This window comes from Ascaphus truei, chromosome 4 (assembly GCF_040206685.1).
Source record: "Ascaphus truei isolate aAscTru1 chromosome 4, aAscTru1.hap1, whole genome shotgun sequence".
Taxonomy (NCBI): domain Eukaryota; kingdom Metazoa; phylum Chordata; class Amphibia; order Anura; family Ascaphidae; genus Ascaphus; species Ascaphus truei.
Genome location: NC_134486.1, coordinates 263,623,251 through 263,639,245, shown reverse-complemented (window position 1 = coordinate 263,639,245; position 15,995 = coordinate 263,623,251). Strand labels below are relative to the sequence as shown.

Below are 15,995 nucleotides of genomic sequence, written 5' to 3'. Positions count from 1 at the left end.
TCCGACCTTGAACACATACTTCAGTCTGCATTTTTGAGACTCGAAAACTGGATTTCCCAAAACAAACTTTTTAAACACTGACAAGACTGTAACAATGGTATTTGGGACCATGTCTAAATTTGTAAAGCTTCCAATGAATGAGCTCCAGATCAGAACCAACACTAACACCACCCTAACTCCTGGTTTGACTTCCATTTACCATTCGTGATGCACATTGATACCCTAACATCTAAACTGTATGCCAAACTAGGTGTACTTTACAGGAACAAATCCTCCCTAAGTCTGCTGGTCAGAAAGCGTATCGCATAGCCATTTATTGACTATGGAGACATAGCATATGGCTCAGCACCCCAAAACCAACTTAGCAAACTTGACACCCTCTACAATTCAATATGCCGTTTTGTTCAACTATAACACACATCACTGCGAAATGCTCAAAGAACTAGATTGGTCATCACTTGAGTCTAGGCGCAAAGTTCACCTTTCCTGTCTTGCCTTCAAATACTTTCTGGGCAAGCTACCCCCGTATCTGAACAAGCTCCTCACCCCTACCACATGCAGCACTTATCATCTGAGATATGACTCCAAAAGACTATTCATGGTCCCAGGGTTCAGCAAAGTATCCGTCCGCTCCTCCTTCTCTTACCGTGCACCCCAAAACTGGGACAATCAACCTGAGACACTCACAACCTCCACCAGTCTAAGTTCTTTCAAAACTAAGGCTGTCTCACATTTTAATCTGGTCTGTAACTGTTACAGTATATACGCCCATAATATATATTATCTCTAACTGTGCTTGCTATGTCTTGTATATAATGTACTGTATAACCCTGCTCACTTAATGCAACTGTATTTGTAACCATGTATTATTTGTCTTAACTCTATGCCCAGGACATACTTGAACACGAGAGGTAACTCTCAATGTATTACTTCCAGGTCAAATATTTTACAAATAAATAATCCCCCACCCCCCATCTTTAGATTTTGTCACTGTCTTTTGCTTTCATTCTCTTCTTGCTCTTGTTCTGTTCCTGCCTACAATATCACTCTTTATGTCTTCTCCTATCCCTCTGCATGTCACCTTCTCTTATCTTCTGCATCCTGCTTTTATTTATTTGTTCCTTCTGTTCCTTTGTATCCTCCTTTCTCTTCTGCATCCTGCTTTCCTTTCCTCTGCCTCTCCTCCTCACCTTGTCCTGCATTTCCCCTTCTCTTATTTATTTTTTCCTTCTGTACCTTTTTATCCCCCCCCTCTCCCTCGCCTCTGTTGTTCTCCCCCCGTGCAGTACCCTCTGTCAGCCGGCAGGTGGCGCCTCGGCTCTTGCATCCCAGGCGCCTCTAACTCACCTGTCCGGCTCAGGCAGTGGAGACCCGGGGAGGGGAGGTGTTGTTTCTCCTGAATGACATCACCCCGGAGATATGGCGGAGAAGCAGCAAATGCAACAGCAGCAGCAACGGAGATCAGATAGACAGGAAGACGCGATGAGTCTCCAGTCAGCAGGTAATGTACACCTGGGAAAGGGAGGCTGACATGCAAGAGAGCTCCCAGGTCCGGAGTATGTGTGGGATAGAGAGACATGGACACCTGTGCTCGTGTCACACATCAGCATGAGATCTGCAATGCAAAGTGTCTGTGTGATCTGCAATGCAAAGTATATGTGTGATCTGCAGTGCAAAGTATGTGTGTGATCTGCAGTGCAAAGTATCTGTGTGATCTGCAGTGCAAAGTATGTGTGTGATCTGCAGTGCAAAGTATCTGTGTGATCTGCAGTGCAAAGTATATGTGTGATCTGCAGTGCAAAGTATATGTGTGATCTGCAGTGCAAAGTATCTGTGTGATCTGCAGTGCAAAGTATCTGTGTGATCTGCAGTGCAAAGTATCTGTGTGATCTGCAGTGCAAAGTGTCTGTGTGATCTGCAGTGCAAAGTATCTGTGTGATCTGCAGTGCAAAGTATCTGTGTGATCTGCAGTGCAAAGTATCTGTGTGATCTGCAGTGCAGAGTATCTGTGTGATCTGCAGTGCAAAGTATCTGTGTGATCTGCAGTGCAAAGTATGTGTGTGATCTGCAGTGCAAAGTATGTGTGTGATCTGCAGTGCAAAGTATGTGTGTGATCTGCAGTGCAAAGTATGTGTGTGATCTGCAGTGCAAAGTATGTGTGTGATCTGCAGTGCAAAGTATGTGTGTGATCTGCAGTGCAAAGTATATGTGTGATCTGCAGTGCAAAGTATATGTGTGATCTGCAGTGCAAAGTATGTGTGTGATCTGCAGTGCAAAGTATATGTGTGATCTGCAGTGCAAACTATCTGTGTGTGATCTGCAGTGCAAAGTATATGTGTGATCTGCAGTGCAAAGTATATGTGTGATCTGCAGTGCAAAGTATCTGTGTGATCTGCAGTGCAAAGTATCTGTGTGATCTGCAGTGCAAAGTATGTGTGTGATCTGCAGTGCAAAGTATATGTGTGATCTGCAGTGCAAAGTATATGTGTGATCTGCAGTTCAAAGTATCTGTGTGATCTGCAATGCAAAGTATCGGTGTGATCTGCAGTGCAAAGTATCGGTGTGATCTGCAGTGCAAAGTATCGGTGTGATCTGCAGTGCAAAGTATCTGTGTGATCTGCAGTGCAAAGTATGTGTGTGATCTGCAGTGCAAAGTATCTGTGTGATCTGCAGTGCAAAGTATCTGTGTGATCTGCAGTGCAAAGTATCTGTGTGATCTGCAGTGCAAAGTATCTGTGTGATCTGCAGTGCAAAGTATCTGTGTGATCTGCAGTGCAAAGTATCTGTGTGATCTGCAGTGCAAAGTATCTGTGTGATCTGCAGTGCAAAGTATCTGTGTGATCTGCAGTGCAAAGTATCTGTGTGATCTGCAGTGCAAAGTATATGTGTGATCTGCAGTGCAAAGTATCTGTGTGATCTGCAGTGCAAAGTATATGTGTGATCTGCAGTGCAAAGTATATGTGTGATCTGCAGTGCAAAGTATCTGTGTGAAACTGCAGTGCAAAGTATCTGTGTGATCTGCAGTGCAAAGTATCTGTGTGATCTGCAGTGCAAAGTATCTGTGTGATCTGCAGTGCAAAGTATCTGTGTGATCTGCAGTGCAAAGTATCTGTGTGATCTGCAGTGCAAAGTATCTGTGTGATCTGCAGTGCAAAGTATCTGTGTGATCTGCAGTGCAAAGTATCTGTGTGATCTGCCTGTCCATAGAAATGTCACAGTCAATAAGAAAAGTGCTATTTTGATTATTCAATTTTACATTGTAAAAAAGAATCAGAACTTTCTGGGTCCCTTTTTGCAGAGAATGTATATGCTCCAATAACAGGAAGAGGGATGTTTTCAAACAGGGAAGGCAGAGAGCTAGGGAGAGTGTTAACTCAAGTCCCATTTTCTTTGAGCTGTGCTTGTAATTAACAATCGTAAAGTCCTACAGCAGGGGTGGTTAACTCCTATCTCCAAGGGCCACCAACAGGTCAGGTGTTCCGGATATCAGTGGCTCAGCCCAGGTGGCTGTTGATGCCACCTGTGCTGAAGCAGGGATGTCCTGAAAACCAGACCTGTTGGTGGCCCTTGAGGACTGGAGTTGGCCACTCCCTGTTTTACAGTATATCCCCTGATAACCTCATACTGTCAGGAGGAGCGCCCTGCTTGGATTACTTAGACTGAGAAAATCCTAGATGATCTCCCTCCACATTACACCTTCCGCCAATAATCTGCTGGACATGCAACGAACTGTGTGGTGTTAAACGTCTGTTAAATATAAGTAACTTTTTGTTTCCAAATTGAGTCACTAATATACCTCTTGCGTTTGTTGTTGCGTTTCATGTTTTATTTCTCATCCTTTTTGGCTGTCCAGTAATAAGACCAAAACTCGGGTGTTCATTTAAAAATTGCTTAAGAGTCAGTAACTTGTGTTAATGTGTATGGGATGATCTCTTTCTGTTAAGGAAGCAGTTTAGCATGTACAGCTTGTGACCTAGACAAGCAAATACTTTTCACGCCTACCTATGGTAATAACCACTTTATTATTGCAGGGACTAGCAGGCTATGCAGTCTCCTAGCTGCAAAACTGGGACAATAAAACGTATCAGAAAAACATTTTTGTTATTGAAATGTGATATTTTTCTGTCTGCAGTAGTTTTTCCATACAATTGTAGCTGGCCGATTTGATAAATAACTGCATATAAATCTAGATTGTGCTATTGTGCAGTTTGTTCAGTCTGTGAGTTGTTCAGAGCGTTGGTTAAGCTTGTTAATTTAAGGTGGCCGCCTCCTCCAGCCGTTGGATTGGCAAATATACATATTGATGGTCAGTTAAGGTGCTTTACTGGACTTTATTTGCTGTATTTTACGCCAACACTTGCACTTGTTGGATTCATTAATTAAAGTATCAATCAGAGTTTGGAATTGTTCACTGATTAACTCAAATCAGGGAATTTTAGCTTGTTTGGTAATTAAAAACAGATTTGACTGCAAATATATTGCTTACACTAACATACAATCAGTGATATTGTGAGTTTTGCTAAACGCCGTGGATTTAGAACTTGACCAGAGTCTGCAAACTATTTCCCTAAACCAAGGCCCAAAACCTGGAGTCTCACCTGGGACTAAACTGAAGTGATGACAGAGATTGTGTTAATAGATTAAAACTAGGCGATCGATGACTTTACAAAATCAGACAAGTATTTAATATATATTTTTTTGCATTATTTTTCAAAGTTGTCCTGGTAATGTTTGTAGACGATGTAACCTGAACGTTATTGTGGCAGGTAGTGCACTTACATTAGCTCCGTCTCTCAGCTGCCCATGCGTTTTGTAACGAGACATGCAGTGGCTGCGGATACATACTGTATGATTACTTTATCATTACGGTAAAGTAAATGTTATTGATTATCAACCTCTTCCCGTGTCAGGGAAAACAATGCAGTTTGCCAGAATTGAGACGTTATTAAACCCATATACAGGCATACCCCGCTTTAAGGACACTCACTTTAAGTACACTCGCGAGTAAGTATATATCGCCCAATAGGCAAACGGCAGCTCACGCATGCGCCTGTCAGCACGTCCTGAACAGCAATACCGGCTCCCTACCTGTACCGAAGCTGTGAGCAAGCGGGGAGACTATAGAGCCTGTTACACATGCGTTATTTACATCAGTTATGCACGTATATGACGATTGCAGTACAGTACATGCCTCGATAAGTGGGAAAAGGGAGTGCTTCACTTTAAGTACATTTTCGTTTTACATACATGCTCCGGTCCCCATTGCGTACGTTAATGCGAGGTATGCCTGTACTTATTAGTTTCATAAAATCTGTGATTCATTCAAAAGGATGGCATGCGGGACTGCATGTTAAATGTGACTCCCTCTGTAATTGTCATATACCTGTACATTTTTAAAATTCAGCTAGCATATACAGTTATTTTCATTTTGGTATACTAAAATACAGCATATATCATTCTATAGCTAGAGGCATTTGGCTTTTCTTTATATTGTTTAATCTTTCCATATGCATGTAAACAAACCTTAGAAATATGCAAAATACGTTTCATGTTTTCCTACATATGTTAAGATACATGATTTGTTATGTAAGTATTAATTTTCCGCCTTTGGCATTTCCATGTTGTTTACAAAGTCATGATGCCTTCTTTGGAGAAGCGTTAACCCCTATTCCGCTGAATGCAGGTTAATGCTTCACTAATGATCCTGCATAATATTGAATAGGGACCTTGGTTTGTCAAAAGGAAACTTGCTCTTGAGCCTGCAGTCATTGTTGACAGAAACATAAACAGATCTATATCCTCTCTGGTGGATTTAGGAAGCCTGAGCCTCCCTGTTGTTCCCCTAAATCAATAGGCCTATAATTGGGAAATGCGCAGATATTAGCCACACGATTATTCCAGTGCAGTTTGTGATACCACTGTATGCATATATACTATGTGTCTAATTAAAAAGAAATCACCATCATCAACTTCAACCAAATCGTAGAATAGATCCACTGGTCTTCCAGGTACGGTGGGTTGCAAGACTATATAGATATATAGATATATATATAGATATAGATATACTTTGTATTCAATTTTATAGATGCAACTTTATAATCCAAATTGAATTATCTGCAACTCTTATCCTTTTTTACTTTATTTAACATAGTTTTGTCATTTATTTCTCTTATAACATCAATGCTACTTCTTTTATGTGACGCTTGTTACACTCTTTATCTTCTGTTTTACACCTGTGCGGTAGTGATCTAACAATGTACCCTGATGTACTGGGGTGTTTTGTGGACATTCTTGTACATGCAAAAATGGTGGGTTTGTTTTGTTTCCTGTTTCTAGCAATATGCATAGTACAATTGGGCAAATTAGTCCCTGCAGACAATCCACATCTATTAGCAAAAATACACAAGTACTGTGATTGGTGTTTTGTATAGTTTTTTTTCTTTACATATCTACAACTGTCCCTTGAAAACATTAACAGAAAATGTGTGCGTGCTGAGTACCATTGTCTTCTTATATTGAATTGTTTTTTTTGTTTTTTTTTACCTTTCACTTATATATTTCACTTTTTTTTTCATTTATTTTTGTAAGAAAACGGGTATTTTTTTATTTTTTAATATTTTTTAAACATCTCTCTTTCTTGCAGCATAAATTGAGTATAACCTCCCCCTTATTTAACTGAATCGGGCTCATTAGATCAAACCCAGTCCCGCTCCTTTTTAATAGCACAAGTGGGTGTGGCAAGGAGAAGATCAACATTGCAGGGGTTCTTCAAGTGCAGATTATTATAATTACGTCTCCAACACGGGTGTAAGACAGACATCGATTATGTGCACGTTTTTCCTGTCTCACCTGACTGTTCTGCTAACACAGAAGGTGCCTTTCTCTGGGACGGTGTACTGTATAGTTAAATGGGAGTGTTTATCATAAATACCTACTATATGTTTAAACAGCGTGGCTTGCAATGAGACCCAGCTGGTTAAATGTTAACAGATATTTTATTGGGAGCTGTTTGGCGAGACTAGCGTTGCTATTACTGTGAGCAGCTCAGCCTGTGACACAGGTGGAGCGGGTTGCGGTTCTATGTGCTGCTATAATGTGAGGTGGATGCTTTCAGGATGCAGGTGTGGTTTTGGTTGTGGAGTTTCTGTCCCAGCCCTCTGTTTCGGGAGGGAGGAGGGAGCGAGCAGAATATGCCAAACACTCAGTCCCCGCATCTTTCAAAGGCAAGGGAGGAGTCACGCTTCCCACAGAGAGTTTGTTGTTGAGTTGATACTAGCCTGTAAAGAATAAAAGATGGATACCTAGATCTTCTTCTTTTTTTTTATATATATATTCATGTGGGGCTATCAAATTCTGGCATCCATAAACCCCCACGGTGCTGGAGAGAACCGTGTCACACTTGACTAACATTAGGCATGTAATATAGGAAGCGATGAAGAAATCCTCACAGGAGGGATAAGTGAAGCCCAGCAATGGGGGAAAAGCAGGGAAACGGCGCACCAAAGATAAAATAAATCTAATTTATTCCGAACTGACCAAAAGGAGACATCCAAACAGGGGCCAAAAATGCACTCTGACGCGTTTCAGGCAAAGCACTTTGTCAAAGAGTAACTCTTACTTTATTTTGAGAGGTGAAAAGTGGTACCCTTTACACTTTAAGTTCCCCAAGATGTACTCTGCACTCCATTTCCATTCACATCCTGGGGTCCTGCCTCTGACCAATTGATTGCCACACCAAGCGACCACTTATATGGTTAAAATGTGCTCATTTGCTTGTCCACATCGGAGTTGTAGCCCCCTTTCCCTGCGACTAAGGGAACACGTGCTGAATACCTGTTTTGGCATACAGGAGGCCTAATCCTCTGCCACTGGGAGCCTGGGGTGATCGTGTTCTATAAGTGTACAGCGCCTCCGACTGAGAGGGATCCCAGCACTGCAGGGTCACCCCCCTTCATGACCAATTAATGAATAAAGTTACACACACACACACACACACACACACACGACAACTTATCTTTACTAACACTTATATCTATAATGAAATAACAATACAGTTCCACATACAGTACCCACACAATATATGTGCCCCGGTGAGATCCCCCAAAGTACTGAGGTGCACTGGGCACCTAACCACCCGGTGTCCACAGAGCCAAGCTCACCCAAAGTGGGTGGAGTAGCGCTACCCCCTGTGTGGGGCTGTTGGTACCTTCCTGGTTTCCGTGCAGACGAGGGTATATGGAGATGATGGATCTGCGGAACCGCACAGTGATCCCACGACGCAGTCTAACGGATCCTTTCTCTCCGCATCTTGTGGGAGCTCTGGTTGGAGGATGTCCTTTAATGTCTATATTGTGCCTGTGGTCTCTTCCACGACCACAGGCAACACACACTACATGGTGTCCGTTCGACAGTGATACTTAATACCACTATCAGCCTAGCGTAGTGACTACACTATGCTAGGGGCCTTCCCTACAGCAACCACAACCTGGAAGGTACTTAGGGCCTATCTGGAGCCTAGGGGGAATCTGGCCTAATCCGGGAGCCACTGCCAGCCGGACACTACCTTCTCCCTTGGTGTCCCTGCTCCAACTGTCAGCAACTGTCGCAACTGCCAGCAACATTCTATCCTGCATCTGTGGCTCCTTGAGCCCTATTGGCTCTCCTGCCCACGTGGTATTGCAACCCCTGAGGCTGCTGGGACTTTTAGTCCCTAGGTCTCCTCTGCGGAGCCTGCTCTAAGATGGCCGCCATACTGCGCATGTGCAAGACTGCTACGGCGCATGCGTGAGGCAAAACAAAATTGCGGCCCCCGCTGTGGGTTGCGCCTCGGAGCTTCGGCGACTTGGTTGCCACACAGCCCTGCCCTTGACAGCCCGCAGCCTTACCGGAGCACTCCCTGCACCTATGTCAGGTCCGCCCGCAGTGCTGGCGGCACCCGAGCAGATCTGCAGCCTTCCCCCCCCCACCCCACAGATCTGAAGGTAGGTGATCTGGCTACATCCTCCCTCTGGTGGAGACTCCAATGTCCCCGATTGGGAACAACATACAATTGTGTGAAAAAGAAAGTACACCCTCTTTGAATTCTATGGTTTTACATATCAGGACATAATAACAATCATCTGTTCCTTAGCAGGTCTTAAAATTAGGTAAATACAACCTCAGATGAACAACAACACATGACATATTACACCGTGTCATGATTTATTTAACAAAAATAAAGCCAAAATGGAGAAGCTATGTGTGAAAAACTAAGTACACCCTAACTGCTTCCATAGGAATTAAGATGCTAAATAGCTGACAGGTGCTGCTAATCAAATGCCCTTGATTAATTGATCATCAGCAAATGTGACCACCTCTATAAAAGCCGAAGTTTTACCAGTTTGCTGGTCTGGAGCATTCAGGTGTGTGTTCACACAATGCCAAGGAGGAAAGACATCAGCAATGATCTTAGAGAAGCAATTGTTGCTGCCCATCAATCTGGGAAGGGTTATAAGGTCATTTCCAAACAATTTAAAGTCCAACATTCTACAGTGCGAAAGATTATTCAAAAGTGGAAAGCATTCAAGACAGTTGCCAATCTTCCCAAGAGTGGACGTCCCAGCAAATTCACACCAAGGTCAGACCGTGCAATGCTCAGAGAAATTGCAAAAAAAACATTACATCTCATACTCTACAGGCCTCAGTTAGCATGTAAAATGTTAAAGTTCATGACAGTACAATTATAAAAAGACTGAACAAGTATGGTTTGTTTGGAAGGGTTGCCAGGAGAAATCCTCTTCTCTCTAAAAAAAAAACATGGCAGCACGGCTTAGGTTTGCAAAGTTGCATCTGAACAAACCACAAGACTTCTAGAACAATGTCCTTTGGACCATGAACTCCTCTGTATACCAAAGTACTGCACCGACACACTTTATTCGAGCAAATACCCAGTATGTACCTGGCAGATACCTGTAATGCGCCGCTCCTCACCTCTGACAAGCCCCGTTGCGTTTGCCTTCCCAGCCTGGGTTCATGCCTGGCTGACGGGCGGCTGATCTGTTAAATGATAATGATTAGGATATAATAGGCTGCAATGCTTCGCGTGTCTACCAGATGGCATAAATTCATGAATTGTAATGCAGTATATATATATATACTGTGCAGTATTGCAGCCAGCGGGAATAAAATGCTTCAATCCCTGCCTGGAAAATACCTCAATGCACTCGGGCAGAAAACAGTCACAAACCTCAATACACCCGGGTATACCCGAATTCGTGGGACTAGCCGAGCTCGAATAAAGTGTGTCGCCAGTGTATTCTAGAGTGAAATGTGAGGCCATCTGTCCGACAGCTAAGGTTGGCCTAAATTGGGTCATGCAACAGGACAATGATCCCAAGCACACCAGCAAATCTACAACAGAATGGCTGAAAAAGAAAAGAATCAAGGTGTTGCAATGGCCCCGTCAAAGTCCAGACCTCAACCCGATTGAAATGCTGTGGCTGGACCGTAAGAGAGCTGTGCTTAAACAAATGCCCACAAAACTCAATGAACTGAAACAACGTTGTCAAGAAGAGTGGGCCAAAATTCCTCCACAACGATGTGAGAGACTGATAAAGTCATACAGAAAACGATTACTTCAAGTTATTGCTGCTAAAGGTGGTTCTACAAGCTATTGAATCATAAGGTATACTTAGTTTTTCACACATGGCTTCTCCATTTTGGCTTTATTTTTGTTAAATAAATCATGACACGGTGTAATATGTCATGTGTTGTTGTTCATCTGAGGTTATACTGTATTTACCTAATTTTTAGACCTGCTAAGGAACAGATGATTGTTATTATGTCCTGATATGTAAAACCATAGAATTCAAAGAGGGTGTACTTTCTTTTTCACACAAGTGTGTGTGTGTGTGTGTGTGTGTGTGTATATGTGTGTATATATGTATGTATGCATGTTCTTTCAAGACTAAAGCTGTTTCACATTTTAATCTGGTCTGTACCTGTTACGTACACCAATACCTTATTTTATCTGTAACTGTTCATGCAATGTCTTTATAACGTATAACACTGTTCACCTAATGTAACTGTGTATCTCTAACCATGTATCTCTGTGCCCAGGACATACTTGAAAATGAGCGGTAACTCTCAATGTATTACTTCCTGGTAAAATATTTTATAAATACATTTTATATCTATACCTATCCCGACTGTAAAACCAGTGCAAAAAAACCCACAATAATGTTTCTTAATTAGTCTGATGCATGTCTTTTGCACCAGTTTGGTCCCAGTTTTGCAGCCGGGAGAAGTTCAAATATTGCGTGGTGAGTTTGTTTGATGCATGTAAACGAGCTCCAATGTTTTTTATTTTTCCTATTTATGTCAGAACAAAGCTCCTCATCTCTGATTACAATATAGAAATCTGATCACCAGGGTTGTCTGTAATACGTTCATTCAAGTAAACCACTGCCTAAAGGAGGAAGGACGGTCAGCATTGGAGTTGAAACTCTTATCCTTGCATCGTACAATTTCTGTATACAGGCATACCCCGCATTAACGTACGCAATGGGACCGGAGCATGTATGTAAAGCGAAAATGTACTTAAAGTGAAGCACTCCCTTAATTTCCACTTATCCATGCATGTACTGTACTGCAATCGTCATATATGTGTAAAACTGATGTAAATAACGCATGTGTAACAGGCTCTATAGTCTCCCCGCTTGTGCACAGCTTCAGTGCAGGTAGGGAGTTCAACTTTGCTGTTCAGGACGTGCTGACAGGCGCATGCGTGAACTGCCGTTTGACTATTGGACGATATGTACTTATTCGCGAGTGTACTTAAAGTGAGTGTTCTTAAAGCGGGGTATGCCTGTATTATTTAAACCTCTGCAGAACCAATTGCTTTACTTTGAACTTGCCATTGTGTGAACTTTCTCATCTTTTTAAACACTTGATTATCCCCTGCAAAACAATGTCATGTACGAAATTCCTTTATGTATTTTTTTATCCCCGGTATGGGTCTGTGACATACGGATGAAAAAAAATGAAGGTTTACTGGAAATTTCCCTGGTTTAGTCCTCATGTGGTTTTTGTGTTGTGTGCATTCGGCGCAGTTTTGAGGGCTTGGACAACTACAAAGATAATCGTAATTAATATAACAAGGGAGGAGGGAAAGAGAAAAAGTCTTATAATTATGTATCATCTTCTGGTTACTTAAGTAAATTGTCCTCAGTCTTTTCCTCTGTAGTGTTACTTCAGTGCAGTGTCTGCATTCTCGCCAGGACTCACTCCGCTCCAATATGGGTTGTCCGATGTTAAATGCCTTTGATTTTGTACGGCAGATAATGCAGGGGCGAGCTTCGATACCTTTATCAGAGCTTAGTTACCCCACTGAGTGTCTGTGTTATTACAGAGCTTCTAACAGTTGCAAATTCGTTGTGGACTGTTGTGTTTTTTTGTTTTTTTTAAACATTAGATGGTTGTGCATTGTTTGGTTTGTCAACACTTTAAAAGCATTTTATATTCTTTGGATAAAGCTTTTTTGGAAGTAATACACTCACCACTTTACATTACTCTGGCAGGATTTGTAATTATTATTTTAAAACAATTTTAGGTGTTAAAAATTGTCCAATATGGCTGTAGTGGCGTGAATGCATTGAAGGAGCTTGGTTGGAAAATCTTCCCCTTGGTAGCAATTACCCCTTAATGCAGGGGGGGGGGCGCAAACTTTTTTCCCTGCGCCCCCCTGCCAACGGTCTCCTCACTCCCGCGCCCCCCCCCACTTACCTCCGCTCCAACGCCATGATGTCACGTTGCCATAGCAACGTGACATCAAATGACCTCGCGGCGTCATTTGACGCCGCGTTGCCATGGCGACGCGGGAAGGCAGCCACTGGAGCCAATGTAAGTAAAGGCTTAATTTAAGTGCCTTCGGGAAGCGCGCGGGGCCTCTGTAAACCCCGCGCCCCCCCCGCAGGCAGTCTCGCGCCCCCCAGTTTGCGCACCGCTGCCTTAATGCATGGTATCTAGTGACATCCTACAGTGTATAAAGGATAAACTATTTTTTATATCTTTTGATAAATCCGTTCATATTGTACTTATATATATAAATGTCCACAGTTACGGGGTTATCCCAGCTGATGCGTTAACTACTGTATATAAATATAATGGTTTAGTATTGTTACGGGAGACTAGTACTTTTAACACCGAAACCTTCAGGGATCACAATCACCAAGCACAGGGCAAAGCAATTGAATAAACAGGGTTTATTCTGGCATAACCAGCAACTACACAAAATACACAATATCACATACATTCACCACACTGGGGACCTGGGGGGAAGTCTCTAGCTTCGACTAGGTGCAGGGACCTGCTCAGTGGTGGGATTCAGAATTGTTCTTGCCCGAAACTGGTTCTTACCTTCAGCGACATCCTCCCGTCATCTTCCCCCTGAAACTCTTTCACCTGTCCGGGCGGCGGGCAGCATCTCCCAGCATGCTCCCGCATCACATGTTCCCCCTGCAAATCTTCTCTATGTAACCGAGCTGCATCAAATGGCATGACAGCGCAACGCCGCGTAACGTCGTCAGGTAGTGTCACGTTGCCATAGCAATGGGCGCCACGTGATGCCGTTACATCACATGGCATTCCTGTTGGCATGGCAACGTGGTGCCATTTGGTGCCGCACGGTCATATTGAGAAGATATGCAGGGAAAAGATGGCGGGAGATGATGTAGACGCCGACTGCTGCCCGCCGCCCGGACAGGTGAGAGAATTAAGCACCGGTTCGGTGAAATTTTAGTGACTGGTTCGCACGAGCCGGTGCGAACCGGCTGAATCCCACCACTGGACCTGCTTCAAATAGGTTTACCCTTTCCGCTTCTACTCCAGGAATCCAAAGTGCTATTTGTGCAATAGCAACGTTGAATCTGCCGCCAGCTTCACTCCGGGGGATCACTCTCAGAATCCCACTAACACACAGCTCTGATCGGGACTCTGAACTAACTTACACTGTTAGCGCTGGCTACTTAAAAAGCTCTGTACTGCCATTTTTAAAATTGAGAGGAGCTGGCAGCCAATCACAGCACGAACCAGCAAGCTAACAGCCAATGGTAGGAGGGGAGTGGGCTTAGGGACTCAAGGCCTGGAGAGCGGGGAATTTGAAACTGCCCAAGAGAAACAGTGCCTGCGGGACTCAGATCCGGCAACTGATTCTGTTAGCCAGTCCTCTACCTCCCGCAGGGTAGGCGCTTCAGAGTCTGGGCAGTTCAATGGCTATACTCTCAGATCTGATCAGCAGCCCTAACCTGTGTCCTAATCCTATCCTTTCTATGGAACAGTTCAACTAAGTGACTTACTGAGACTGCTTCCATAGAAAGGACAACACAGAGGTACTTTACAGGTATAAAGCACCATTTACACATACAGGGCTGACACCCAAATCACATTTACAGTGATTACACACATCACTATACATTACAGACAATGCTAGCCACTAAACTGGGGGAATTGCTAACACAGGGAATAAAGTGTTTTACAGACAGTTTCTTGATACATAAGTGTTTTACATTCCCTCCCCAGACATTAAATACATTTGTGAAACACAGTGGACAAAGTGCGCTGCTACTACAATCAAACTCAATAGTAACCACAGATAAACCCAAGTGAAATAAGTGGTTAAACAAAGAATAATTCTAAGAAAATTATTATTACGTGATCCTAAAATGTATTGGAAGAGAGCGTCTGCAGCCGTAGATGCGGGGGTGGCTCAAACACCCCCTAGAAATATAACAGAGAAAAACACAAAAAGTGCATTAAATAAACTATTATTCGGTTACACAGTACAAGGTAAGTATTCTGCGTACATCAAAGATTAATTAAAACAGCATTTCAAGAGATATTGTTACCCAAGCGCCAACCGACAAGACCAGGTCTCTCCAGTAAGATGTCATCTGGTGTTCCACAGGTTTGTACTGCCGGATCTTGAGTTGTCACTCTTAGTGCCCTTGGACAGTGTCTGTGGTGGGTCTGTGGTTTCGTCGTCAGTCCTGTTCCACACGTGAAGTGTGATGCAGGTGAGGGTGTCCCAATAATACAGTTCTACTGCTAGATGGTTGTGAGGGATCCATTAGTGGGAGTAGTATACTGGCGGTTGTTCACTGCATGTCTGCATCCAACTGCCTCTCCATTTAACAGTCAGTGACGTCACTCGGCAGCGACACCGTGTATCACACGCCCCGATCCTCTCATCCGTCAGGAAGTTACATCAGCAGCAGATTTTTTGGATGTTATAATCGTCTGATCACTGAGGTCTCAAATCGCAGTACTTTCCAACGCGTTTCGAAACCGCAAGGCCTCTGCCATCACAAGTATCGAGATAAAAACTGAATCAGTGAGCAAATTCCCCTAAGCAAAAGGGTCTGCATAAAGCAAGATCTATTTCAATATCCCTTTATCATTGCCACACATGACCCATTGGGGATAAGAAGTCTTCATAGCATGACAAATTCCATACCTTACCTTGATTATACTTCTACAGCATTATTCTCTACACAAAGGGATTATTAAACATGCTACTGGAAGAGATGGTTTATGCTATCCATATATGTTTGCATATGTAGTATCTGTTACATTTGTTAACTTATAATGCTGAAAAGTAAAAGTGTGACATTTGAAAGCACCCCCTTACTCAGATGGATTGCAAAGACATTTACAAAGGGCACCCGTTTACCATTCCACTTAACACTCCCATTGACAGATTCTTAGGCCTCGGACACGCTTACCGCTGGCGTGCTGAGGCGTGCTGAGGCTCAGGGAAAGCGGGTACTTTCCCTGGCCTTGCGGTTGCTTACCGCAAGCGCTCTCAGCAGGCCGTCAGGGGGCGGTCCGGGGGCGGGCGGGCGCGTCACTGGCCGGGGCGGGCCAGTGACGTCACGGAGCTGGTTCGCCCTCATTGGGCGAACCGCTCACATGACCGGCCTGTCTCGCCGGCAAGCGGGGGAATTTTAAATTACCCTAAG

General features: G+C 43.4%; 1 protein-coding gene across 1 annotated transcript in view; it reads left to right on the top strand.

The window, feature by feature from the left end:
- The first annotated feature begins 1,355 nt into the window (after positions 1-1,355).
- Positions 1,356-15,995, top strand: part of MAP7 (microtubule associated protein 7) — a 162,887-nt gene continuing 148,247 nt past the window's right edge. The window contains exon 1 of the mRNA XM_075597429.1: positions 1,356-1,501. Within this exon, the coding sequence (XP_075453544.1) occupies positions 1,420-1,501 (82 nt within the window). The 5' untranslated portion in view covers positions 1,356-1,419. The remainder of the gene's footprint in view (positions 1,502-15,995) is intronic.